General features: G+C 41.1%; 2 protein-coding genes across 2 annotated transcripts; one reads left to right on the forward strand and one right to left on the reverse strand.

Moving 5' to 3' along the window:
- Positions 1-6,347: 6,347 nt before the first annotated feature.
- On the reverse strand, positions 6,348-8,063 carry exosc6 (exosome component 6). Its single transcript, XM_030424740.1, has 2 exons — positions 7,718-8,063; positions 6,348-7,059 (listed from the first exon to the last, which is right to left on the reverse strand). Exons 1-2 carry the CDS (start codon positions 7,993-7,995, stop codon positions 6,513-6,515), a joined length of 825 nt encoding a protein of 274 aa, XP_030280600.1. The 5' UTR covers positions 7,996-8,063; the 3' UTR covers positions 6,348-6,512.
- A 428-nt stretch (positions 8,064-8,491) lies between these two features.
- On the forward strand, positions 8,492-25,905 carry aars1 (alanyl-tRNA synthetase 1). Its single transcript, XM_030424704.1, has 20 exons — positions 8,492-8,639; positions 11,021-11,176; positions 11,302-11,490; positions 13,274-13,419; positions 14,292-14,483; positions 15,648-15,792; positions 16,612-16,757; positions 17,375-17,483; positions 17,662-17,812; positions 18,570-18,694; positions 19,652-19,796; positions 19,892-20,070; positions 20,812-20,925; positions 21,102-21,308; positions 21,577-21,761; positions 22,988-23,096; positions 23,671-23,784; positions 23,867-24,073; positions 24,476-24,589; positions 24,672-25,905. Exons 2-20 carry the CDS (start codon positions 11,033-11,035, stop codon positions 24,849-24,851), a joined length of 2,901 nt encoding a protein of 966 aa, XP_030280564.1. The 5' UTR covers positions 8,492-8,639; positions 11,021-11,032; the 3' UTR covers positions 24,852-25,905.
- The last annotated feature ends 535 nt before the right edge of the window (positions 25,906-26,440 follow it).

The following is a 26,440-nucleotide window of genomic DNA, read 5'->3' on the forward strand; positions in this document are numbered from 1 at the left end:
TGTCTGTTTGTGTGAAGTCGTCATATTTCTGTAAGGGCTGTGACACCGAGTGAGGTCAAGGGAGGAGTGACATCCAGTGATTTCATCCCTTATCAGATTCCTATTAAAGTAACTGTGCAATTATGGACTAAATCTGACACTATCGCTACACCAGAGAAATTTGAGCAACTACCAAACTTCCAGCAGCTTAGTCACATCATTGCCCAACTGTTTCAAATCAGTGATATGTTCATCACGAGAGGGCAGCAAGGCAGACGGGATAAAGCATATTCAACACACAATACTGTATATACATGATTTCTTTCACAGTCAAAAGTTTTCCTGTAGGTGTTTTTTTTATAGTGTGTTCATGTGTGTGTTGTGGTATGCAGTCATATTTGTACAGTACATTTCTGTATCCTCCTCTCTGTGTTTCATATGAAACCCAGCACGACACCTGGTGAGGTTATTTTTGTCAAAACACGTCTTCCTCAACAATGTTTTTAACTTAACTACGTTTGAATGAGGTTAAATTCATTTATATGGATTCCTATGTTTTTTTAACCATTCCTTTCTTTACCTGGTTGAAGGACCACTTTTTTCTTCTTTTTTTTTCCATTTATTGGCTATCAGTCAACCTTCACTCACACTGTAGAGCTAAAATGAACAATAATCACAATTTGTTATTAGTTCCTATTACAATTTTTTGTGTGTTTGCTTTAATTACAGGCACTATACAGTTTCCCCCTTTTTTTTATCATATATGATCTTATTTATTGATCTTTTTTTCATCAAGACGGTGCATGTCATTTAAAGTGAATTACAGAAAATGTGGTACAGAAATTCAAGGTTCAATAAATCCTAATGATTTTAATGAACTGGTTATAATTAGAATTAGTGTAATACTTTTATTTGTCCAGAGACCTGCAAAATTAGATACATTCCGTACATTAACCTCATCTTTAATTTTTTGTTCTCATTCAAAGGGGCTCACTGTAATAATCTTTGGCAGTTGACATGTAATAATCACTTTTTATTTATGAGCAGATGGTAACATAGCGCAAAGTGTAAGCCCTTCCACGTCTCTCTCGGCTGCCTGTGGACGATATCTTAGTTGTTTAATGCTGCTGGATTGTGGATTTATTTGCTTTATGCATGTTCTTGAGTTCCTCATCACAGTTCCTCTCTTTGTTTCACTCAATGAGAGCGACAGCCTTTCGTTAGTTTAGAAAATGGAGTCTGCTAATATCAACTAACGACTGGCCCAGGGACAACACGCAGAGCCCCTTAAAGTGCCTGTTTAATTTTCGTGCAAAATAAATTATTCCTATACAATTACAGAAATAAATGGGAAGAAAAAATGCAACAGACGTACCGCGTAGGGCAACACCTTTAAAATCTGCAAATTACTGATCCATTGTACATCAGCCTTCTTTTTTCAAGGCTCCACTCTCTATTAGAAAACAAAAACAAAAGAGGAAATTATTCCAGACCTGGTTTTGTGTACTTTAGTATAATATCATGCTTTCAAAGGGACCTGTCGCAGTCATCAACCTCAGTCATTAGAGCACTGTTTGGACTCTTTCAGCGCTGCAAAATAAATCTAACCTTGACTGTACTCTGTATTTTGTGTTAATTGGCAAATGAAAGCATGCTTACACGTTGCGCTAAAAGGGTAAATACTGTAAACAGTACATCTCAGCATGTTAGCATTGTCATTGTGAGCATGGCAGTAAGCTGACCCTTAGCATGTTGCTCAATACGCTGTGCTTCTAAATGTTCTTAAGAGGTATTTCACAACGTCTTATCAAGAAAAGCTGGGCCTGACACTCAGCACAGACTAAGCAGGAAGATGAGTAATGATTCACATGGGGAGGTGATGTTAGGGTCAGTAGCTGTAAGTTCACTAATCTATACATTAACAGATGATTACTGATCTTAACAGGCGCAGCAGTGTTTTATGATTGTAATTCAGGTTGCCATTCGTGGCTATTTTCCTAAAAAGATGGAGATGTTCACATTTAACCTGTTAAGAGCTATGTTGTTGAAGGTTCTCAATCACCCAGGTTATGGTTATTCTGTGCTGTATCATCAGCAACTGGGCTTTTTTGAAGGCCGTTAAACTCTCACCCAAGAGGCTTCTTCAGTTCTTACTAACTGGAAGGGAGTGGCAGGCTTTTAAACCCTGTGTGGGAGTGTCCTCACAGAGTCGTTAGGGACACGTGTGAACTCTGTTAAGAACTAGCCTCTATTTTGGGTCTCTGCTCGAAAAAAACATTCCCATTATTAAGAAAGTGCATATCTGCAAACTACAAAGTTGGTTTAACTAATCAAGGTATCATAATAAAGGGAACACTTGAAATATTTGTTGAGATCTGTAATGATACGAATATACATATGTCACCAGGTCTGAGTAAATATCCCCTCGAGTTTAACAGGTTAACAACAGAGTTAAACAGCATTATAATGGTATGCTGTTGTTTAGTGTTGGTATTCAGAGATTTTACAGTCAAGATATCTGGGTGACAATGGATTTGAATGTTTGTGACAACATGACAGCAGATAGCAGCTTGAAGCTTGGCGGACGCGTTCTTTTTCGGTTATGTCTCGATAAATAATACAGGTCACCAGTCACAACACTAAAAATGGGAATTTCAGAAGATCTAAAAACACAAACTAAATAAACAAAAGTAAATAAACAAACTGACCTTGAAGGACAACACAGTTTCATACTGTTTTACTTTGTTTTTATGTAGCGGCCCTGCCACCTCTCTAGCTTTGAACGTTGTTCTGGGGGCCTTATTTTCCTCTAGGAACAGCTTGTTTATTTAATTATGGAGTAAATAAATATTTCTGAGTTTGTATTATGATCTCATTAATATTATTAATATACAAATTCTGAGTTTTAATTTCTTCTCAGAAGCGACATAAACTACACTTTAAATGTAATGAAGTAAATTAAATAAAAAATTCAAAATTAGGTTTTTATTAATGTATAATCACCTGAAAATAAGAATCATAGTGTTTCCGCCACCTTAGAATAAGACTTTATATCGACAGAGAGAGCAGATCATCTTCCATCATTTCTGTGGCTACAGTAGCTTCACCTACATGTTTGGAGGAGCAGGCTAAGGGGAAGGGAATTCAGTCACGGCTAGATGCAACAAAATCCTACAGACTGGTCCTTTAAGCTAGACTGTGTGGTTGTAGGCCGAGGTTGATAGGGCCTTTTGGATCGACTCGAGAGCTGACTGCATTGTGTTACATATCTCAGTACCCACAGATAGCTGTTGATGGCAGCTGTATTGTCTGGCTCTGAGCAGGATGATAATGAGGTCTATGACACACACACACACACACACACACACACACACACACACACACACACACACACACACACACACACACACACACACACACACAGGCACAGTACAATAAACAGCGCAGATGATAAACACAAGCAGCCAGTCCGCACGTAAACAGGCCTGGAGCCTGAATAGCCTGGAGGATTGTCACTACTGCGCTATAACGGTGACGTACACTGACACATCAGCTGTTTTATTGACACACACTCACACACTTTCACTTAGACTCAGAAAGTGATAAAGTACTATATACATCCCGGTGATAGTGACTCAGCTGGAGACACACCTCCACATGACTGCATTAAGGCTGCGCAGTGTAAACGTGTTCCTGAGTGAATGAGACATGTCTGTATCATCGACAGGACATCCTTCATGTGTTGTCTCCTCTCCTCTGCCTCTGCTGTGAACAGTAGACACATCAAGACCACATCTGCACCCTGCTGCCTTTATGTTCTCGCTCAGGCATTCAGAGGTCCTCGTCATGTGAGCATTTTGTGAAAGCAGCATTCGTAGAACAGACTTTAAAATTATGTATTTAAATGTCAGCTAGCTGGAGTCTCTCGCTGACATTAATTCAATCTACGCCCCTCGAGGCATGGACATTTGATATTCCAGCAATGCAGAATTGTACTTGTGTAAGAATAAGAGTCTTGCAGACAGGTTTAAAGAAAGGTCAAACACGATGCAGCAGAGGCAACTTCCTAATGTCCCTCTCTGTGTAGTCAACTCTTACATCTGTAAATATTCACTTCGTGACCTCAGACTTGGATTCTTGGAAAGCCAACCCTAAAATACCTGAATGAAGTCACTTGAAACATTTTGGCAGGAAAAGGACATTACGCAACCATTTTCACAGTGTGTAGGATCAGGGTAGACCCCACCTTTGAAAGTCGTTCTTTTAATGTGTGTAATTCACCCTTTGTGCTCGCGACGCCAGTTCGAACAAGTCCTATTGCAAACCCCTGAATGATTAAAAAGCAGAAGAGCAAACATTTTGCTGAGTAAATATGCGTTTTGGAGAAAGTGAATGTGCCTGACTGGAAATCGGCGTGTGTATCAGTGTCATGCTGAGCTGTGGAATGCTGGGATGGTCATGTTTCGGGAAAATCGAGGTCTTTGACTGACCTCAGCCTCCCGATAACACCAAAGTGTCAAAAGAGTGACATACTGATGAGCAGGGAGTAAAAGCGCAATAAACCTCATTTGTCTCTTTCTGCATCCTGACACATACAGGCGCGCACACACACACACACACACACACACACAGGCGCGCACACACGCACAAATTTGGTCGTTGCCCTTTTGGTCTTAACTCCAGGGTCAGTCCTCCCTGAACCATAAGATAAAGCAGAAGTTGCAGCGGAGGTTAATGCTCCATCATCCCAAACTTCAGTCGATGTTGGGGGTCATGTGAAACTTGGCTGAGGGTCACTTCACATGGTGAGGCCTTGGATCCTTACACACACCGGGTCTTGGACCATGTCTTAATTAAAATACAAGTTGCCATTGTATTAGTGGCAAATCCCTTCTTTACTTTCGCAGCAACAAGTTCTGAAGATAATGAATATGTGCAGAGATTCCTCAAAGTTAGATTCCTAAAATGACACGTCAACTTCGAGCCCAAATGAGGCAGTACCAGGTGCAGCTGCATATACAACTACCTGTGGTCCTTCTATCACTTCAAATACAGAAGATGAGCTTTGGGAAATTTGGACAATTTTGGTCGGGAGTTGCACACACAGAAGTCTGAGTCCACAGATAACCTCTCCAACCGTTCCTCCTTCTCATTTGTCTTTCTGTTCCTCATCTTTTAAAGTGCAGCATGACTCACAATGGCACTCTAGGCCCTTGTTTGGTACGTCTTGGTTTCCTTCAGGGTCTCCTCGCAAAACAAGGAAGTTCAGAATCAGTTCAAGATTCATTAGATTCAACTGGAATAAAGCCAAATAACAGACTGGCTTTAATCTTGAACATTTAGGCTTTATGTCTGTGTTTCATCATAAATTTAAACACGTTTATTGTTGTGTCAACACAACTATGAGATAACAATGGATAGACGATTTCTCATGTGTCATGACCTTTAGGCTAATGAAAGGTCAGGTCAGATATAACACAAATGTGGTTCATCGTGCAGTTTGATCATTAAAAACAGAAACGTTGAGTGAAGTTGAAAGTTGATATTCAAGTTAATATTTTTTTTTTTCTATAATCATCCTAAAATACTCTTTTGAGATCATCAATCCACTCTCGGGCATCAGTGGATGTCTCCACTGGGGTCAACAAAATGTTCAGACAGCGGCCATCCTGTGGCCACCAACAGGATCTTTGATTTACTGCCACCCTGTGGCCAAAAGTTTCACTTGCACTACATTGTCTCAAACTCTAGATTAAAGGGCACGTTAGCAGTAACCTCACAGAATCCTCCCTTGCTCTTCTCCTTCCATTTTGGTCATTTATGATATACTGCATATTGCCTGTTGTATGTGACCATGTATAAACAAATTTGTGTGATTGTTTCCTGCCCAGTGTGTGATCAGACGGGATGACATGATGATGCAACATAGACCGATCAGCTACAACATTAAAACCACTAGACACTGATCATCTTGTTACAATGCAATGTTCTGTAGGGAAACCTTGGGTCCTGGCATTCATGTGGATGCCACTTGACACACACCACCCCCCCATGGCAACAGCACTCCCCAATGGCTTCGCCCCCCGCCCCAGCAGGACAATGTAGCCTGGCTTTCAACCTTGACCCACAGCAAAGCTACTGACAGAGCAACAGCATAACTGTGCTGAGACCTCCTATTAGCAAATCTATTAGGGATGTTCATATAAAGTCTGCCCATTTGAAAAAGAGTGAATTTATTTGGTTGTTTTGCATTTAGTAGATTGCATAACGACAATATAATTTGTAACTATACCAGCAAAGAGGTCAGATTTCCCTTACCAATGTCAGTAACATTCTCCAATGTCAAGAAAAACCTTCAAGCCCCAGAGCACACTGTTAAATTATTTAATAAGAAAATTTTGAAATCTGTGTTATCAAATTTCACTTACAGCACATTCTTGCCAACATAGAAACATAGGTCTTGTTGTCAGAGGAAGGATTGGAAACTGAACTAGAAAACTATGAAAAAAAACAGTTACTGGCCAACGAGTCTCTCAGCTCTCTGATGGCGGGGGAGCAGCCTTGCGCACTGCTTTGGCCAGAGCTTGTTGGATGACTGGGTACAGTTTATAGCATCCCTCAATGCAGGTCCGAACCCCAGCTGTCAGAGTCTCTTCTGCCATTTCTCCATCTGACTGCAGCCCAGAAATCTGGTTCAGGCTGGGGAGGAACGCCACAGTCAGACCGCCTTGGTTCTCGCTGCTGACTGAGCTGCAGCGGTTTTCCTCTGTGTAAGTAGGGTCAACCACATAAGACGTGCCATCCTGGCGGATGGAACAACCAAGCACCAGATCATACATTTCGATCCCTGCATCTGCCAGAGCGAGAGAAGCGCACGTGACGGCGTGGGCCAGAACCGAGCCGCTGTTCTCAAGAACCATCACGTTGACCTCGATCTGGGAGCGGGGATATTTGTGGAGGCACACAGCTGGCTGCAGACTCTCGTGCAGCATCAGGGAGAGGTCTTTGTCCTGGCTTCCCTGAATCCAGGAGCCCCTCTCTGGGCAGGAAAATGGGGCGAAACGCATGTCAGTCGTCAACCTGGACAGACAAAGAAAGACAGTTTTGAATGTATGAACTCTTTCTACAGTATCATCACAGTGACATTAACATCATCGTTGACTTCAAGGGGATAACATGAAGAAGGGATGTGGACACTTGAGGGCAAACCGAGCTACACCCAGTTCAGAGTCACATGATTCCAAATGAGAATAAATAGTACATGGTAAAGATGGTTTTTTTTGCTTTTTTTTAAGAAAAACTTTCTTATTGTTTTTTTAAAATCATTTTATTTAAATTGTGGTGAAAAGATGTCTTGAGTAAATAATGTAGCCAGAAGCTCTTACCGTCCTTTAAAAGTTGATAGAAGCTAAAGCTACTTTGGTCAGAGCGTGGTTTACTTATGGAACAAGATATGAAGTTGCACCTGGGCAGTCAGTTCATCTTTGAAAAGATGTATTATGTGAATAATTATAACTTGGTCTAGTTTTCACTGATGTCATTTTGGCCACTTAACCCCTGTTGTTTAGTTTTATGTTACATGTTGAAGATCACTTTAAAGCAAGGCTCAACTGACAGTTGAGTAAAACAGTGAATCCTGCTAATATGAGTCAACATGCTGCTGGTCATATAAGTAAAACAGTCCTTTGCCAAATAAGTTGAATGAATAGATAAAACAAATTAAAAAATCACTACTTACCTTCCACATTTCATGTCGGTCTCGTCTTTCCTCTCGGTTTCTCTGGGGCCATAAACGCAGCACATCAGCTTGGTGTTTCCAGCCTCGATGTACGCGGAGCCTTTAGCTTGGCTCACCAGTCCGCAGCGGACAAAGACGGGCCGGACGTCCACTTGATCCCGCTGCCGACCGTCCGCTCTGGGGCCGTGCGACGGGAGAGCGCCCGCCGGCTCGCACAGAAACAGAGACGGGCTCTGAGACACTTCTGGGCCGCGTACACGTTTGTTGTCAGTCGGCATGGCGCAGGGAAATGTAATGAACCAAACAGCAGCGTGTGAACTAGTCCGCCGCTCAATATCTCCCCCGGAAACACAACGAGAAGAGAGAATGATTCCGCTATTGCGTGGCATTAAATTAAACTAAATTAGATGGAAAATCTCAAATATTTGCGGTTGCAACAATGAGCAGTAATATTTCATCATGATTATGATGTCACAAAATCCCAAATTATTGCAAACTTGGTGGTACTTCTCATAACGAATGGACAAAGCATTCAAACATAAACTAATACATATAACCACTCGAAATTATTATTAACAAAATATCTTTTTTTTTTTTTTTTTTTTTTTAATTTTTACTAATGTTTACAACACATTTCTTTGCCAAGCCGGGAAAGTATCTGTAATGACACCGGCGTCTTTTCAATTGCATCAGCCGAGTCAGGGAAGTTGGTACCAGTGATGTGGCGGGCTCTGCTAAGATTGACAGTAGGCTTGTCCAATAGAAATAAAGATTTGCCGACGTACCGGTGTGGGCTGACCAATGGGCAGCTGCCATGGGCGTGTTCAGTGTAGCTGTGCTGTCTTTCTGGTTCGAGCGGCGTGGGCTAAAGCAGTGTGTTTAGGAGCTGTTACTGATTCATTCTGCAAGAATAGCGACTTCTGTGAGTATTAACACTTTCTCAAGTTATAGTAGAATAAATAACGTTTAATGTACCATTCAGTAAAGTAGGCTTTTGGTGAGAGCTGTGTGCTAAAATTTCTCTCTCAGGTTGACCATAAGGAGGTAGCCTGTCTAGCTAAAATTTAGCTTGCTAACGTCAGCTTGTCAAGCTAATGCCTCTCTCCAACATAACGTTAGTAGTTTACACTCAGCTGATCTGATAATGCGGCATACTGTTTTTTTTTTAGAAACAGTCTGAGCGTAATGATGTCTTCTATGTTGGTATCAACGGCACTATCTTATGGTCCAATGCCCTGTGCGCTTGTTTACAGGAGAGGTTTAAAGGTGGCATGGGACAACTGGTTTTAATCAGCATGAGGGAAGTAAATTAACCCCCCGAGAATAACTGGAACATTAGCGTTAAGACCTGCGGATATAACTCATTTAGCTCTTTATTTGAGGGCACTAAAAGCCCCCCAGAATGATAGAATTCACTTAGCCAAACTTTGGAGACAAAACACAGCCTGCTCCACAGGCTAACTTAGAGTTTGACACAGTGGGCATAAATCTCAGCATTTATTACTCACCTGAGTTCCAGGTTAGCCTAGTGATAATAAGTAAGGACCACCTTGTCCTCCTTATTTGTGTCCGTATTTGCACTTTAAACGTGCACAATTCGCCCACAATTTCCCCTGTGTCACTCCAGCCTCTATTGTATCCTGTTTTCTCTGTATCACTGATGAAGTCTCATCTGACACATAGTTTTTTTGAGACGGTCTTCATAGAGGCTAAAAATTTCCATCCCTGCGCCCCATATGTGTTGTCACTTGGGTGGTTTGGTAGTCAGGATGGGGACAATGGCTGTTTACCGTCTGCTTGTTGAGCCCCAGAGAGCTCAAGGCATCAGCTGTGTGGTTTCCTTTGCTATCTAGTTAACACAATGAATTCACCGATGGGAATCAGACTGTGCTGCCTTTTAGTAAAGACTAACCATTTATACTGTAGTTATGGCACATGGTTATAAGTCCAAAATTATTCTCAATTGGATATTGAAAGTCTTAAACTTTGCTTCATGCAATGTCACGTGACATTAAAAAGTGGTTTCTTATCAAGTTTTAGGGCTGTTGTTAAGTCATATTTTGTGTTATGAAATGATACAAAGAACCTGACAAAAGTGAAATCCTCTGTAGATGAACTTTTCCAGTGAGGACACACTGAAGTAATATTACAGTGCTGTTTTGGAATACATTCAGATCCAAAACTGCTCCATCAGAATCTGTTAAAAGCAGTGCCCTGCAGTGTGACACTCCTTAACTACCTCACAGGATTCCTGAGTTGGTGTTGCTTTATGAGAAGAGCCAAAGGCCAATTTGTTGAAGGGAAATGACAGAGTAGAGCATCTCTGCTAAGGCAGCTTGTTAGAACACATATCATACCAACTGACTTGAATTGTGGCTGCAAAGGGACATGAAAATGAAGAAAAAAAGATGATTAGCTGATTGATTGGAGTGTAACTGGCAATAATTTTGATAAATGCTGTATCATCATCTAAGTCATATGTTAAACACCATGTCAAATGTTCACTATTTCGAGCGTCCCTCAGGTGGTTTATTGCTTTTCTCGAAAGGCTAACTGGTTTAACTGGTTTCATGGTAACCAAAGACCAACTAACTTCAGTAATGTGGTAATTAAAAAAAAAAATTTGTAGGGCCACTGGTAACCTTTTCAGATAACCTGGGAGGGGCAGAAGCCACACTGTGGCATTAGAGCACCAACCAGTGTTCACGTTCAAGTCATTGTTTGTCACATGGAAGAGTGTAACCAGGTTTGACTGACATGACTGGTTTGACAAGGCAATTTATCCTTTAACTTTCCTAGTCTGTGCTCTGCAGACATCTCATCCCTTGCATTGTGCTGGCTCAGTCCACTCTGGACATTAGACTCAGACTCGCATTTAGGAAGAAGTGCACAATGTGAGCCCACACTTAATATGCTTTCGTCTTTGCAGTTATTATCATTCAACACACTCAAACGGAGTAAAATAAATTCCAACAACAGTGTAACTTTTTGGATGTTTTAATAAATTATTTAGAGCACTTTTCTTTAACCAGACCAAATTGTAAGCCTTCCGTATGTTGCCCTATAACAAGGCCTTGCAACCACATGTTCAGAATGGTTTCTGTCTTTTTATTTGCCATGCTGTTAGCTGTACAAGTAGATTACACAGCAGTGTTCATGTTGCACAGTGGGACACGATAAAGGAACCACAACAGTTTTACTCGACATGTCCATAACTACCCACTAGAGCTGCCTTTTTCAACATGCTTGATGGTCAAAGTCTATAATTTTCTCTGGGGTGTGTGTGTGTTTTTTTTTATAAAGAGCTGATTCAGAATGGACTCCTCTTTGAGTGCAGCTCAAATCCGCGAGAAGTTTATTGACTTCTTCCGTCGCCATGAGCACCAGTATGTCCACTCGTCATCCACCATCCCGATGGACGACCCCACACTGCTTTTCGCCAATGCTGGCATGAACCAGGTACACTATCCATGTGTTTACAAGTCTTCAACTAATATCTGGGCCCTTTTAGATGTACCCTTTGATTCGCCACATTTAGACTCTGAACACAACTCATGAATTTGCTTCTTGTGCATCCCATTTAGTTCAAGCCCATCTTTCTCAATACCATCGATCCGTCCCATCCCATGGCCAGGCTGCAGCGTGCTGCTAACACCCAAAAGTGTATTCGTGCAGGGGGCAAACACAACGACCTGGACGACGTGGGCAAAGATGTCTACCACCACACCTTCTTCGAGATGCTGGGCTCCTGGTCCTTTGGGGACTATTTCAAGGTGTTACACTGACATCCTTTTCAGTTGTGTCTCTTTTTTTTACTTTCTTGATTGTGTTACGATACAGTACATCGGCAGATAGTTTGTAATTTTTAATTTATATAAAAAACGTAACAAACAATGGTCTTGATAAGGATCTCTTATATTTGTTTCAGAATTTCTGCATACATCGTCTATACGGATTAGAGCCCGACCGTTTTATCGGCGGGCCGATATTAGGCATTTTCCAAACTATCCATATTGGCATTTATACTGGCCGATAAATGAATATTTAAAAAAATAAAATAAAAACGGTTGAAAACACCCTTCAATCATGTTATAAGTGTTGGCGTTCCATAGTTTGTCCACCAGAGGGCACTCTGCAGCAGGTCGAGTCTTTGCCACCTGATGGAAGTACAGGATGGCCAGTCTGAGATCTCTTTTTGTACAGGTCATGCATCACCATACTTGCACAAACTCCGAACTGTTCATAAAAAGTACAACGCTGACATCCCTCCGAAAAGCGAACTGCAAAAGAGAAAAGTGAGGGAACTAGTTAATTGGACAACAGTCATAAGAAGTCCTTCCAAGTTGGAGAGATGATAAAAGAGGCCTTCGGTGAGGCAGCTGACTCCCTTGTTTCGGGATTTTAAAAACAAACGAGAAATATTATCATCAATCAAAGCTCTTCAGCTGTCAAGAAGTACAGTTATATAGCACTGTGAATTAATGGCAGAGGATTTGACACAGCAGCTTCAGAGAGCCATTGCAGACTGCGAGTGTTTCTTACCGCAGTTAGACGAGTCGACAGACACCGGCAATACAGCCCAGATGTGTGTTTTTATTCAGATGGTGTTTACAGATACGACTGAAGAAGAGGAGCTATTAACATAACCCCCCATGAAAGAACTTGCGCGGGGCATTCAAAAAAAACTTTATTGAGAAAACCATCGGCTCCCTGTGTGTAAATTGCTTGTAAATTCTGTGCAATATAGATGGCTGTCTGTCACCTACGTGCATTACTGCTGTCAATTTTTATGTGCAATACCAAGGTTGTTTTGTTACGCATCAGATTTTTAAATCACCAAATATTTGTATCTGTATCGGCCTTAAAAATCCTTTATCGGTCGGGCTCTAATACAGACGGATGATTATGGCTCGATATTTTGGCCTTGCAGACTTATTGTCGTAGACCTACTTTATCTGCTGTAGTGCCCTTTATTTTGATATGAAAAGAAAGTGGTAATCTATATACAGACTGATCCAATTGATGCATGAACCCCAATATTCTCTTGTCCTTGCTGTGGCTGAGTGAGTTATTTTACTTGATCTAATGCAGCAAAAATTATGACTTTCTTTCTGCTGTGGTGATACAGAACGTTACGCCTTTTGTTTATTAGGGAATTTTACAACTCCAATATGACCTCTGCAGTCACAGATCGACTGTAAAAAATACATAATTAAAAACTATTAGAAGGAGCCTGAAGTTAATGGCCATCTCTTCTCCAGGAAAATTTTACATCCAAAATGTATCCAAATATTTTTCCTCTAACGTCACAGTTGGCAGCCACATACGATGGCTGTGTGTGTTTGTAGGTGTGTTTTCTGATCTGTTCGACATTCCGATACAGTTTGGAGAAACTATGAAGAAACTAGCATAATTTATGTTCAGTAATTAAATTTAGTATTGATTTAGAATCAGAAACACAATTTTTTTTCTTTACCACACTGGGGAAACCTTCTCTTACGCTTCTGGCTTGTTGTCCTCTCTGTCTCTTTTCATCTTTTCCACCACCCTCTGCAGCAACTGGCCTGTAAGATGGCCTTGGATCTGCTGACCCAGGAGTTTGGAATTCCCATAGAGCGTCTTTATGTGACTTACTTTGGGGGTCATGCTGATGCAGGCCTGGAGCCCGACCTGGAGTGCAAACAGATCTGGATCGACCTAGGGTGAGCATTTCCTTTATCTCCTGGGAGGACCCGCTCCCTCCTCTAAGAATTACTTACAGCTCTTTGTCACAGAGCCAACTCACTGCCTACAACAATGGCCTAGAAGACTTTCTCCCTCACCATGACTCCACCTCTCTTTAGACCTCATATATGAAACTTTTTTCCACATGGTGTTTCAATAGTGCAGTTATCTACCATGTATTTATTTATTTAATTTTTCAGTTGAAAACTTAAAAAAACTTTTTACTTCTGATTTCAAATGTGATAATGTTTTTCTGTTGTTTTTGTAGCCTTTCATCTTAGTTTATGTTTATTTGATCTTTTATATCTTTCCTTCTTCATTTTGTGTCTTCTGTGTAATTATATGTTAACAATGAGAGAATCATTTATTGAATATTTATTGATATTGAGGTTTTCAGCAGCATAAGGACAGAAATCAATACAGATAAATGGCGAAAGTAAACAATATATACTAAGGTATAGTATATATCATTAAGATTAGAAAAGGAATAAAAATGGAAACTATGCTAGAGCAATTGAACTCAGAATTACAAGATAAAGGTGGCATAGTGAGCAAGTCTATTAATCGCTGTGTACGCTTGTAATACAATTAAGTTATGATTCTTATTTTGTCTGTAAAATATAGAAATTAGAAATATAATATATTACGTAATTAAACAGTATAACATGTATCCAATATACTTTAATATTACATAATATGATCAATGTACCAAAGTATTTTATTCAGTATCATATAATAGAAGGTGTAATGTAATGCTCATAGCCCTGATTTTCTACAACTTCATTGTTGCCTTTGAACAGAATTGATTTTAATTCGGTCTTCTCTATCTGCCCATGTGGCATTCTCTCAGGATGGAGGAGGCTCGTATCCTCCCAGGCAGCATGAAGGATAACTTCTGGGAGATGGGAGACACCGGTCCCTGCGGCCCCTGCAGTGAGATCCACTACGACCGCATCGGAGGAAGGGACGCCTCTCACCTGGTGAACATGGACGATCCCAATGTTCTGGAGATCTGGAACCTGGTGTTCATACAGTTCAACAGGTAACAGACAAACACAGAGACCCTAATGAGGGTCCTAATTCATTGATTTATAGATGTATCTTTGTTTGGTCTGTGGATGGAATTGTTCATTATGGGGTTGCATGGAGGTCGCAGCTGCTGGTGGTGTGAAGGTGTGACGGCAAGTCAGCAGTTACTGGCTGTTTATGCTTCTATTTATGTTCTCTGATATCACGAAGAGCTCATTTGGAATAATTGATTATTAGTTGAAGCAGGAACTCGACTAATGATTAGCTCATTCTGTGTGGTCCCACTGGTGCACTTATTTTTTTAATGAGGAGCTCCTGACATAGACGCAGTAGGACACTCTGCTTTTTGTTCTATGAATGATTACCAAAAATCCCTGCAGACATTTGTAGGTGCGCGCCTTACTTGACTGTTTCAATGATCAGCACATACATTTTAGTTTAGTTTAGTTAAGCGTTTTTGTTCATGCTTGTTCATACATTATTATCGTAAAGTCCTGTAGTTGCCTTGTTTCACTTTCAAACCAAACAAACTGGTTTCAACTCCAGCGGTAATTTTTGTGTGGCTGTTTTGACCTTAGCTTCCACACCAGCTCAAACAATTCAAACCAAACTAAATCAAGTGTTCACAGTGTTGATTTTAGTCTCCATGCAGGTGATCGCTCAAAATGGTTTTGCTCATGTTTCTTCAAGAATTACTGAATAGTTATTTTTCACCTGCTATCTCTGATCAAGTGAACAAAACGCTCTCAAACTCACTCTGCATACAGGCCTGTAACCAGTGGACTCTATAAAGAATGTTCAAATGATCACTGGCTTTGTGATGATATGAGCCTGCCCATAAAGTGAGATCAGCTCATAGTGGAATTTGGACACACCTAATCATTGTCTGAGCTATACAAGAGTAACAAGAAACCTGTTTACTGGGATGTGTATAACCTTAATCTGGTTTTATGTTTACAGAAATAATGAATGTCCAAAATAATGCAAAATGTGACTCGAGCCAAACAAAACAGTTTGATCCTCCTTTAACAAACTGAAGAGGAAAACTCCTAAACAAATCACCTTTCCAGCACATGCACTCAGTAGAAAACCTGTGTGCTCTCCAGCTGCAAGGCTACCTGTCAATTGTCCTTACATTCATATTCTGACCAGTTAACATGTGTTCCTGATTTTGCAGAGAGTCTGAGACTGAGCTGAAGCCTCTGCCTAAGAAGAGCATCGACACAGGGATGGGTCTGGAGCGCCTGGTGTCCGTCCTGCAAAACAAGATGTCCAACTATGACACTGACCTTTTCATCCCGTACTTTGAAGCCATTCAGAAGGTATGGAAATGCCCCAGATTTATGTATTTAAATAGAAGCATTAAGGGAATAGATGAGTAACAACTTATTTTCCATCAGTCAATTTACAATTTTTAGCTGTAATAATTTTTGCTGGTAGAGAAATTTAACACCGAGCCATCCAGTCATTTGCTGTTTTATCGTACGGTTCAAGGTAACCACAATGGTCTCTGCTATTGTACTTGTGTGTGTTTGTAGAGGTAAAATTTACATATTGGTAAAAACTATATTCATAATGGACTTGTGTGGCAGCAATGCGATCCAAATCCCCTCCTGGGGTGGTGAAAGAAACATAATAAATATAACGATGTGACTCCTAACCAAGCGTATGTGTCAAAAATATAATAAGAAATACAAATAGTGATTCAGTTAGAATAATTACTTCACTTTGTGTTTAAAATAAGTGCAGAAAAAGTATTAGAAATGGGTTAGGTTGAACTTTAGTATATTTACTGTCTCAATATCCAATAAATTAAGCCTAGGCAGGTCATCTGCATGCTGTAGAACACCTTCTGATTCTGTTATAATATATTAACAACATGTGCTTGATTGAGATCATTAGATTTCAGATTGATCATAAAGTCGAGCAAGCAAACACAAGACATCTAGTTTTAAGTACTAGATGCATTGTTTAAACATGAACCATGAATTTCAAGTGAGACCTTTAAACATCACCCAGTTGGGCATTTTTTAGGCATGGTGAGTCGTGCTGATGAAAGACTCTGGGCATACATTAGAAGTAAGAAATAATGGTTTGGAGCTACTGATCTAATACACATTTAAAATATCATTTCATTTCAGGGTACAGGTGCTCGACCCTACACTGGTAAAGTAGGTGCTGAGGATGCCGACGGTATTGACATGGCCTACCGTGTGCTCGCTGACCACGCCCGCACCATCACCATTGCCCTATCAGATGGTGGTCGGCCTGACAACACAGGAAGAGGGTGAGACATGCCAGGGCAGGAAAAAGGAGGAAAATTACAAAGCTAAAATAATTAGGGGTGGGCGATACTGCAGATTTTGGTACCGATCCGATACCAAGTAAATACAGGGCCAGTATTGTCGATACTGATACCGATACTGATACTTTTTACTTTAAAATTCCTGATCAATTAATGATTTTGTACTTTTGCCTTTAATTAGTTGACCATGATTATAATAACGATAAACACAGGACAAAGATTTTATATATCTTAATATAAGTATATATTTTTGAGTTAGTTACAGTGAACCTGAGTGAGCGGAGTGACAGAGGTGGAGAGGAGCGCTGCACTTTAAGGACTGAGAGAGACGCTGCGCTCACACAAACTCTGTGAAGAAATGCAAGCGATTTGCTGAATTTATAGAAGAGATACTCATCACGCTAGTATCGATCCGATACCAATACTCACCTTGGTATCGATACTATCAATATTTGGATCAATCCGCCCACCCCTAAAAATAATATAAGCATAGACACTATCTGTAGACAGTGGAGCACAGAATTTGTGTATATCCGAAACAGTTTTACTGAACTGTTCTGTACCACATCATAATGTTTTGTTGTTTCCACCATGTTCAGCTATGTGTTGAGGAGGATCCTGCGTCGTGCTGTCCGTTATTCCCATGAGAAGCTTGAAGCTCAGAAAGGCTTTTTCGCCTCTCTGGTGGATGTTGTGGTCGAGTCCCTGGTGAGATTTTGTTAAAATAGAGAATATTTTATTAATAATTTAAAATATTAAACACAATAGTAAATTCTTACATTCACATGACAAGTGATTTAAATGGTGTCTTCTTCTCCCATCTCATCTCTCTGCTTCTCATTCCCATCCCTCTCTCACCCCGTCTTCTTTCACTCTCACTCTACAGGGTGATGCCTTTCCAGAGTTGAAGAAAGACCCAGACATGGTGAAAGACATTATTAATGAGGAGGAAGTGCAGTTCCTCAAAACCCTCAGCAGGGGACGCCGTATCCTCGATAGGAAGATCATGAGTCTGGGAGACTGCAAGATCATCCCAGGTGAGACTTGCTTGCTGAGATGCGTTACCACTCACTACGGGGTGAGAGTGGGTCGGTGGCTGTCACAGGGTGATCAATCTGCCATGTAGTTGAAGTTGCAAACAAAGAGGTCACCAGCACCGATATTACATTCTGTAATGGATCTTTTTTGTCCGTGCTAGTGCATAACCATGGTGAAATGTTGTAGTGCAGGGACCTGCAAGAACCCGCACCTAATGAATAATGAAGGCAGGAGCTCCAAATATGCATTTTTATTTTTTTTTTAAATTCCAAGCCATGAGAAAGAGCCTGAGAGAAGAGCTCTGTATCAGTGAAGGCATCTGTAGGGACTATCTGCAGTTCACAAAGTTTTCAGCTTTGTTCTAGCACACAAAAGCGCTGGGCTGGAGCAGCAAAATGTAGTCTGATTACATGTTGAAATGGTAACGGCAAAGAAAGCAAAAAGTATTTCTAGAGTATTTATACTCTATTTAATTTATTGCTCTTTGCACAATGATATTCTTGTTTAGTATTTACAGTATATAAACATAGTGTGCCTACTTAAATGAACATAATGAGTTACTTTTACTTATCTTAAATCAGCTTTGTAATCCTTGTTTTAGATGTCTATTTCCATCTGTATTCCTGAAAAAAGAACTGTGTGTAACATGGAAAGCAACTTGAAACTGAACTCAGATTCCTAGTATGTGAACACAGTAAAGCTTTTTTTTCATTGTTGCTCCAAACAAACACCTCATCTCGATGTCTGTGTTTCCAGGTGACACGGCATGGCTGTTGTATGACACATACGGCTTCCCTCTGGACCTGACCTCCCTCATCGCAGAGGAGAAAGGCATGGCCGTGGACTTGGCTGCATTTGAAGAGGAAAAGAAGGCAGCACAGGTGAGGAGGTGGAAGAAAGGGTGGAGGAAAGGTTACTGACTGTTTGAATTTGGCCAGACTGTTCTGTGAGGGGAAACCTGACTGAACAGTGGTTTGTGTCCCGGGAGTATGTCATTTTGCCTTCTGTCAGCGCTGTGTAGTATTGCACTGTAAGTTAGAATCAGGAGTCATGCACCTGCTGTTTAAATAAACCTTCATCTATTTTACAGCACCGTATTACCCTGTTTGATTTTGCAAAGAGATTTATTTATTTTCTAGTTTTATGCAGATTGAGACTGCTGTCTGAACAGTCTGTATACATGATGATTCTACAGTCTGACACACTATGCTTATATGTTTCTTACTTATCCTGTCATGTAGACTCAAATCTGTTAGGCACAATCTTAGCTAGTTAATACAACATAGTAGACTTGCAGTAAATCCTTTGTGAAGCATGTAAACTTTGCTTTTGTTCATGTTAATCAGAGAGACATGGGTTCAAAGAGTATGAACATGAGAGGGTGACAACACAGACTGATCATTCTAAGCTTTACAAAGATGGGATGATGTGTTGAGTCACATTAGATTGTACAAGTGGAAATTTTGGTATCATTATACAAGACCACGTTTTTGTGAGAGTGCACACACTTCTGTGCTCTAGTGTTGTTGCATTGTATGTATGCTCTTTTTGGAACTGGTAGGGGAAACCAGCAAAGTTATGTTTTTGTTGGCTGTATACATTCAGGTTTTATTTACCAGGATTAAAATGCTGTCCAGTTATTAAGTTAATTTGCAGATTAGGAAGAAAAACAATTATGATTTGCTTTGCCTCTCAATAATTTTAGTTATGTCACTTCTCAAAATATGTTTCCTTAGTTTCCCTTTTACAAATATCAAGTTTGTGTCTATTGAACTGATTGTTGTAGATTTTGTGTTTATAACCAAATAACAACACAGTTTGTGTGTGTGTATGTGTAGTTGAAGTCCCAGGGTAAGGGTGCAGGAGACGAGGACCACATCATGTTGGACATCTATGCCATCGAAGAGCTCAGAAACATAAATATACCCGCCACAGATGATTCTCCCAAATACAAATACACTGCTGATGAAGACGGCAAATACGGTCAGTGATTTAACCTCTCACAACAGAAAAGTTGAGCTTCAGTGGCTATATCTTAAGGACATTCACTCACTAACCATCATCGTCTGCATGTCTAGAATTTGAGCAGACCTCAGCAACAGTGCTGGCCCTGCGCCGTGACCGCGCCTTCTGTGATGAAGTGACCACGGGTCAGGAGTGCGGTGTCGTGCTGGACCAGACATCCTTCTACGCTGAGCAGGGTGGACAGACATTTGATGAGGGCTACATGCTCAGAGAGGACGACGGCACAGGGGATGTAAGTGCAATGTTTAAATGGAAGAAAGTTGAAAAGTGGATGGGTGAGTGCTTCTCAGTGGTTTTAATGGGCTCCACGGATGCTGTTTGAGAACATCATGAGGTCCGAGGCATTAAGAAACCCTCATTAGGTTAATTTTCAGACTGTAAGTTGCTTTTTCCTCAAACTACGTAGTGATCACATTGCAGGTAAAACAATGTACAATGTCATATAGGTTAAAAAGGGAAAGGCAAAGCATTGCATTCTGTTTGTAGTTATGCTCTACAGCCTCCGCACTTTTTTGGAGTCATGGTTTCTGGACTGATGGTCTGGTAGTTGGTGGAAATAATGCCTGCAGGCAAAAAACCCTCTGCCAGTCAACAGAGACTGCCAAAAAAAATAACACAATTTGGACAATAGATCCAAAATGATAACTTGCTCTCATCTGTCTCATAGGTGAGAACCTGATCGGCATAAAACACATTTATATCACAGTTTGCAAAAGACCATACGTCAAGAAGTCTATTCAGATGTCAGTCTTTTGTATTTGTCATGATACTGTTTTCCAAAAATTTCGAAGGGGACAATTTCTGCCTTGATGAATGTTCATTTCCATGTTTGACATCATCAAAGCACTTCTGACATTTTGAAGCATGAGTTTTATAATTTTAATGTCCAAATGCTACAACACACAGTGCATCAGCAAGACAAAAAAACATGTCTGATCATGTTGTCTCGCCATCCGTCTTTGTTTATTTGCAGCGAATGGAGTTCACAGTGAAGAATACACAGGTCCGAGGAGGGTACGTTCTCCATGTGGGGACAGTCTATGGCACGCTGAAGGTTGGAGACCAGGTCACCTTACGTTTAGATGAGGTGAGAACATATGTAGTATACCACATAAATTATATTGTTCATTGTTGGTCAGTGAAAAGATGAGAATATAGTTTTTTTTTTGACACATCTTCAAGAGCTTTTGCTGTGATCTGCCTGGTTAATTGGCTCTTGATTAAGCTCTGGTTTGTTTATCCAACAATTATTATTATTTTCAGGCTCGTCGTAGGCCCATCATGAGCAACCACACTGCCACACACATCCTGAACTTTGCCCTGCGGGGGGTTTTGGGGGAAGCAGACCAGAGGGGCTCACTGGTTGCTGCCGACCGCCTACGCTTTGACTTCACTGCTAAAGGTGCCCTGAGCACAGGGGAGGTCCGGCGGACTGAGGAGATTGCTTGTGCCTTGATAAGAGAAGCCAAGGTCAGTGGAACACACAAGATGGTCTTTAGATATGTATTCATTCTTAATGATGTTGATGAACTTACTGAACATCTTCTGGTTTCCCTGAAAAAGAAATGAGAAAAAAAAACACTACCGAACTTCCAATCCTGATTGATGTTATACATGGCCTTGCCTCTTTCATAACAATGGATTTTTCTTTTATTTCAATCTGGTAATAGTTATGAATAAAACTCCATCGAAGCCCTCCGTTGACAGTGCTTTCTCTCCAAAACTTTGCTCTCTGCAGACGGTTTATGCCATGGAAGCCCCTCTTGCACAAGCCAAGGCCATTCAGGGTCTGCGTGCTGTATTCGATGAGACCTACCCCGACCCTGTCCGAGTTGTGTCTATCGGTATCCCCGTTGAGGAGCTAGTGAAGGACCCCGACAGCGCTGCTGGTTCTCTCACCTCTATTGAGTTTTGTGGTGGAACGTGAGTATGATACCTCATTTAGTTTCTGCTTTGGTGAATCCAAGCCAACTAAGGTGCAGAGTATTTATTTGCCCCGTGACAACCGGTTGGTATCTTCTGTCACAACAAATGCGTACTGAAAAACTATATGGCAACAAAACTCATGTGGAAAATGTTTACATCTTGTTTATGAATAGCCCTGGTTCAACAAAGGAACATTTAAAATCCCAAATGTCAGGTGTGACAGATTCTTATTTTCGGAAAGAGAACATCACAGATGTGGTTACAGTGAAGGGAAAATAAAAACGCACTGAAATTCAGATTTCTTGTTCCCTGTCTTAAATGTCAGTCTAAACCATATTTCATTCGTTCAGCCTCACTGCTTCTGCACTTACACGCTCTTGACAGTAGCTGTGTGTCATTACTCATGATGGTTTTTGTTGACTGCGTTTCTGTAAAGATTCAAATGTTTGTGAAAAGGAGTGAGGTAGCAGAACAAAAACACATGACAGGGTGGAACATTTAAACCTGTTTGCACTTTTCTTACATGAGCTCCTGCTTTGATGTAAGTGCATGTTTACTATTATATCTGAAGTGTTGCTGGTATTACTGCGTGTGTTCTGCAACTTAAATGACTTCATCTGCATGAAGTTTTCAGAAGTACCAGATTTGCCCTGTGGTTGTGTGTAAAGTGGAAACCATTATTTGGATTTGGGGGTCTTCGTGGTGAGACGGCCGTGTCCCTGTACGGAGAAGGCCTTGAACATTTTGTAGAGCTCAATCCAGTGATTAGACTTGCTCCACTGACTTTTGCAGTGTCTGCTCCTGGCTGTAAAATTCACCTGAATGCCAAGACGCCCTGCTCTTACATAAATTATAACAGGAATTTTTATTTGATTACCGTCTCAGTCAAAATGATTTCCGAGCAGTATTTTATGTGCACAGGTGTTGAAATTGGCTCAGGAGGAGACATTTACATCAAGCTTGTTTTTTTTTTTTTAGGTGCATGTCTGACCATTTTATGCAACTTAATGTTTTAAAATATTCCTCTCGAGTACACTGATGTTGTCTTTGTTGCCGTTTTAATCTGCCACTTCAAAGAGCCCCTTTTATTCCTGCCGCTGTTGTTGTGTCATGTTTTCTCTCCTGCTCGTGTTCTTCCTTCTCCTCACCCCTCTCCCTCTCGGCTGCCTCCCACAGTTGTATAACACTGTTCATAATGTGCTGTTGCTTTCTGTTATCTGCAGCCATCTGCAGAACTCTGGTCACGCTTCGCCGTTTGTCATCGTCTCAGAGGAGGCCATTGCTAAGGGCATCCGCCGCATTGTTGCTGTGACAGGAGCAGAGGCCCAGAAGGTACACCCCACACACACACAGACACACACACACACACAGACACACACGTCAAGTGCTTGCTTCCAGTATTGTGTTCATAGGAGACCATCCACCCACACTTGCACAGAAGTGTGTTAAGATATTGAGAAAAGTAGGTGGATTTATCATTCCTACAGTTTCACGTCTGTCTAAAATGAAATGATTACTTATTTTGGCATATTGATGGTCAAATATTCAGACATATTCTGGAGAGAAAAACCTAACTGATTAAATAGTGATGTGTCTCAGTTGAGGAACTATGACTTATTTGGGTCTCTGGTGTGAAAAAGCACCCAGGTGATGAAAGTTTAATGAAGCTTGTTTTTTTTTTCTTGTGGTGAACTTGGATGTAGATGGGAGCATTTTGCATTTTCCCCCCTCTATCCAGGCCCTGAGGCCAAATTAATCTTTACTATTTTTAGACAACAATTCCTGTTTGATCCTCCTCTGTATCTTTTTTAATTTTGAATTTTTATCTTCCTTCTCACTTCCCCACTCTGCTCCTTTTTTTCACTCTTTGCTCTTGTTTCATGCCTCCGTGTCTCACATTCTCCAGGCCCAGAGGAAAGCCGACTCCTTGCACCAGTCTTTGTCCGCATTGGGAGACAAGGTGAAGCAGCAGAAAGCCCCGAACAAGGACATGCAGAAGGAGATCGCTGACATGACGGAGGTAAATGGCATTTCTGTGCAAAGGGTTCCCAGCAGAACAACTTTGTGTGGTGGTATCAACATGTCTGTTGTCCTCTCTATAGTCAATAGGCACTGCTGTGATCTCCCAGTGGCAGAAGGATGAGATGAGGGAAACCCTAAAGGGCCTGAAGAAAATTATGGACGACCTGGACCGCAGCTACAAGGCTGACATCCAGAACAGAGTCCTGGAAAAGACCAATGAGGTGATTCAAAGCAACCCCAACCAACCGCTGCTCATCATGGAGATGGAGACCGGAGCCTCTGCTAAGGTGAGAGGACTTTAAACAACCTCCAAAATTATATGTCTTGAAAAACAGACTGAAATTATGTAGCTGAATGGAGACCCTACATATACATGCAGGAAGAAAACTTTAATCCAAACCCCAAGACTTCATCTGCATCAGGAACAAAAATAAATGAGTGCAAACAGTATCAGAAATTCAGTTTATCTCTGCAGTATTGCACATTTTCTCAGGCAGCCTCGTGGCTTATCTGCTTGTTACATTGCCACAGGACCAAATCAGCTCAGTGGCCCATTAATTCTGACCTTGAGACATCAAATAGTGCTGATTAGGAGACTTTACAATTTCTTCTCTCCTCGTTTCTACTCTCCCCCTCCTTCTCTTCTCCTTTTTCCTCCTTCACTACTTCTCTCCCTCCGTCTATCTCAGGCACTGAATGAGTCACTGAAGCTGCTGAAGAAAAATTCCCCTCAGACCGCTGCCATGCTCTTCACTGTTGACCCCGACGCCGGCAAGATCACCTGCCTGTGTCAAGTCCCACAGGTAACACACCTGTTCATTCAGTCGCACAGTGTGCTGGGCCTAGAACACGTCTAACCGCACCCTTGACCCCTTGTCTTTCCAGGATGTGGCCAACCGTGGTCTGAAGGCCAGCGAGTGGGTTCAGGAGTTGTGCCCCCTACTGGACGGCAAAGGAGGCGGCAAGGATATGTCAGCCCAGGCCACAGGCAGGAACACGCAGTGCCTGCAGGAGGCGCTACAGATTGCCAACAAGTTTGCACGGCTTAAACTGGGAGAGAATTAAGAGAGGGAAGTGTCTGCCGGGGGGTGGAGAGAGGAGGAGAGGGGGTTGTGGCGAAGTTGAATAAAAGGTGCTGGTTGAGTCTTAACTAAGTTACAAATCAACAAACTTTTCCCGTCTCCATTTCCTCTCCTCTTTTCTTCTCCCTTTGGTTCAGAAAAGATAAGAACGCCTACAAAACTCGGGTTCCTTGCTTCTGACATGTTAACAGACCACTGACACTCAGCCAGCTGTAAATGAGCCACTTCTATATTTATTAGAGCAACGATTGATGACTTTACCCAGCAAAACAACATCCCTGTGGAATCTGCTTGAATATATGGGTGTTAAGGGAAAGAGGACAGCAGATGTCTTCTCTTTGCATGCTTGTGTACAGAGGAAAAGAAAAGCGGTGTACTTGTAATTGATTTTAGCCTCCTACAAGTACTGTAGTTTCAGCTTCAGACTTCTGTTCTCAGCATAAAGTTGGCTCTTGGTAAACTTCCACCCTGCCTCTGTGGTCGTTTCATCTCACTGTAGTCTTCTTGTCTATTTAAAAACAGCCCCCAAAGCACTGGGTCTCTCCCTCTTGTTCAGGGCTGCTTTGAGCCATTGGTTTCTTGTACCACTTAAGCTCAGCACTCTGAAAGACAAGTGGAAAGTCAGCTCATCTCTTAAATGATTTAGGTTCAGTGTACACAGTATGTCCTTTGTTGGCTTAAGACTTTTGATGTGATCTCTGAGCAGTGGCTCCGTCCATCTGTGTGAACGAAGGCCTGAGTTCTCTCCTGTGACTGGTTGGACTTCAGTTGTACGAGCAGTAGCTGTATCAGTCTTGCTTTTCAAATAACGAGCCATTATCTGACATGTTGACAGGTTTGATTAAGTAAATTAATAATTCACTAACTGTATAAAAGATCATGAACCTGTCCAGAATTAATCAGCGTAATTTCATTTTGCTGACATTCAATCATTGATTGAATGCAGAATGTTGAAAATGTCTTTTATCATTGTAGTTGTTCCTTGTCAGAGAATTGTCATGTTATGGGAATGGAATAAATACGACCGCTAAATGCTACGTGTCTACCTGCCCTTTTTTTTTTTTTTAAATGTCTGATATATTTGTATCAATGATTAATTTCAGGGAGGTAGGTACAAACAGGGTTTATTCTGAGGTATTTGCTGAGTTCAGTGGTGATCAATTACACTGCAAGTCAGGCTGAGATAATTAGCTGTGGATCACTGAACAAAAATAATTGAGGTATAAATTAATTAGCCAATTCTAGGACCATTCATTATTAACCCTTTACCTGTCCAGGGCTGATACTGTCTTTACATGATTGGTATATCATTCTTTATGTGCAATAATATTTCTTGGCCACTTCAGGGCAGCAGAAACCAGCAATAGACAAATACTTACGTGTCACCTTCACGTTGATATGCAGCAAACGGCACCTTTTTTGACACGTCCTGCAGTAAATCCACAATTAATTCCTTTTAGCCTCGGGTTTTATTCCTCACTAAAGCCTGAGAAAAAGATGGCTCTGGTTTAAAGGAACAGTTCCCACAAAATGAAAACCAGTCATTATCTATACACCCCCATGCTGATGGAA

The sequence above is a fragment of the Sparus aurata genome, chromosome 8, assembly GCF_900880675.1.
Source record: "Sparus aurata chromosome 8, fSpaAur1.1, whole genome shotgun sequence".
NCBI classification, from domain to species: Eukaryota; Metazoa; Chordata; class Actinopteri; order Spariformes; family Sparidae; genus Sparus; species Sparus aurata.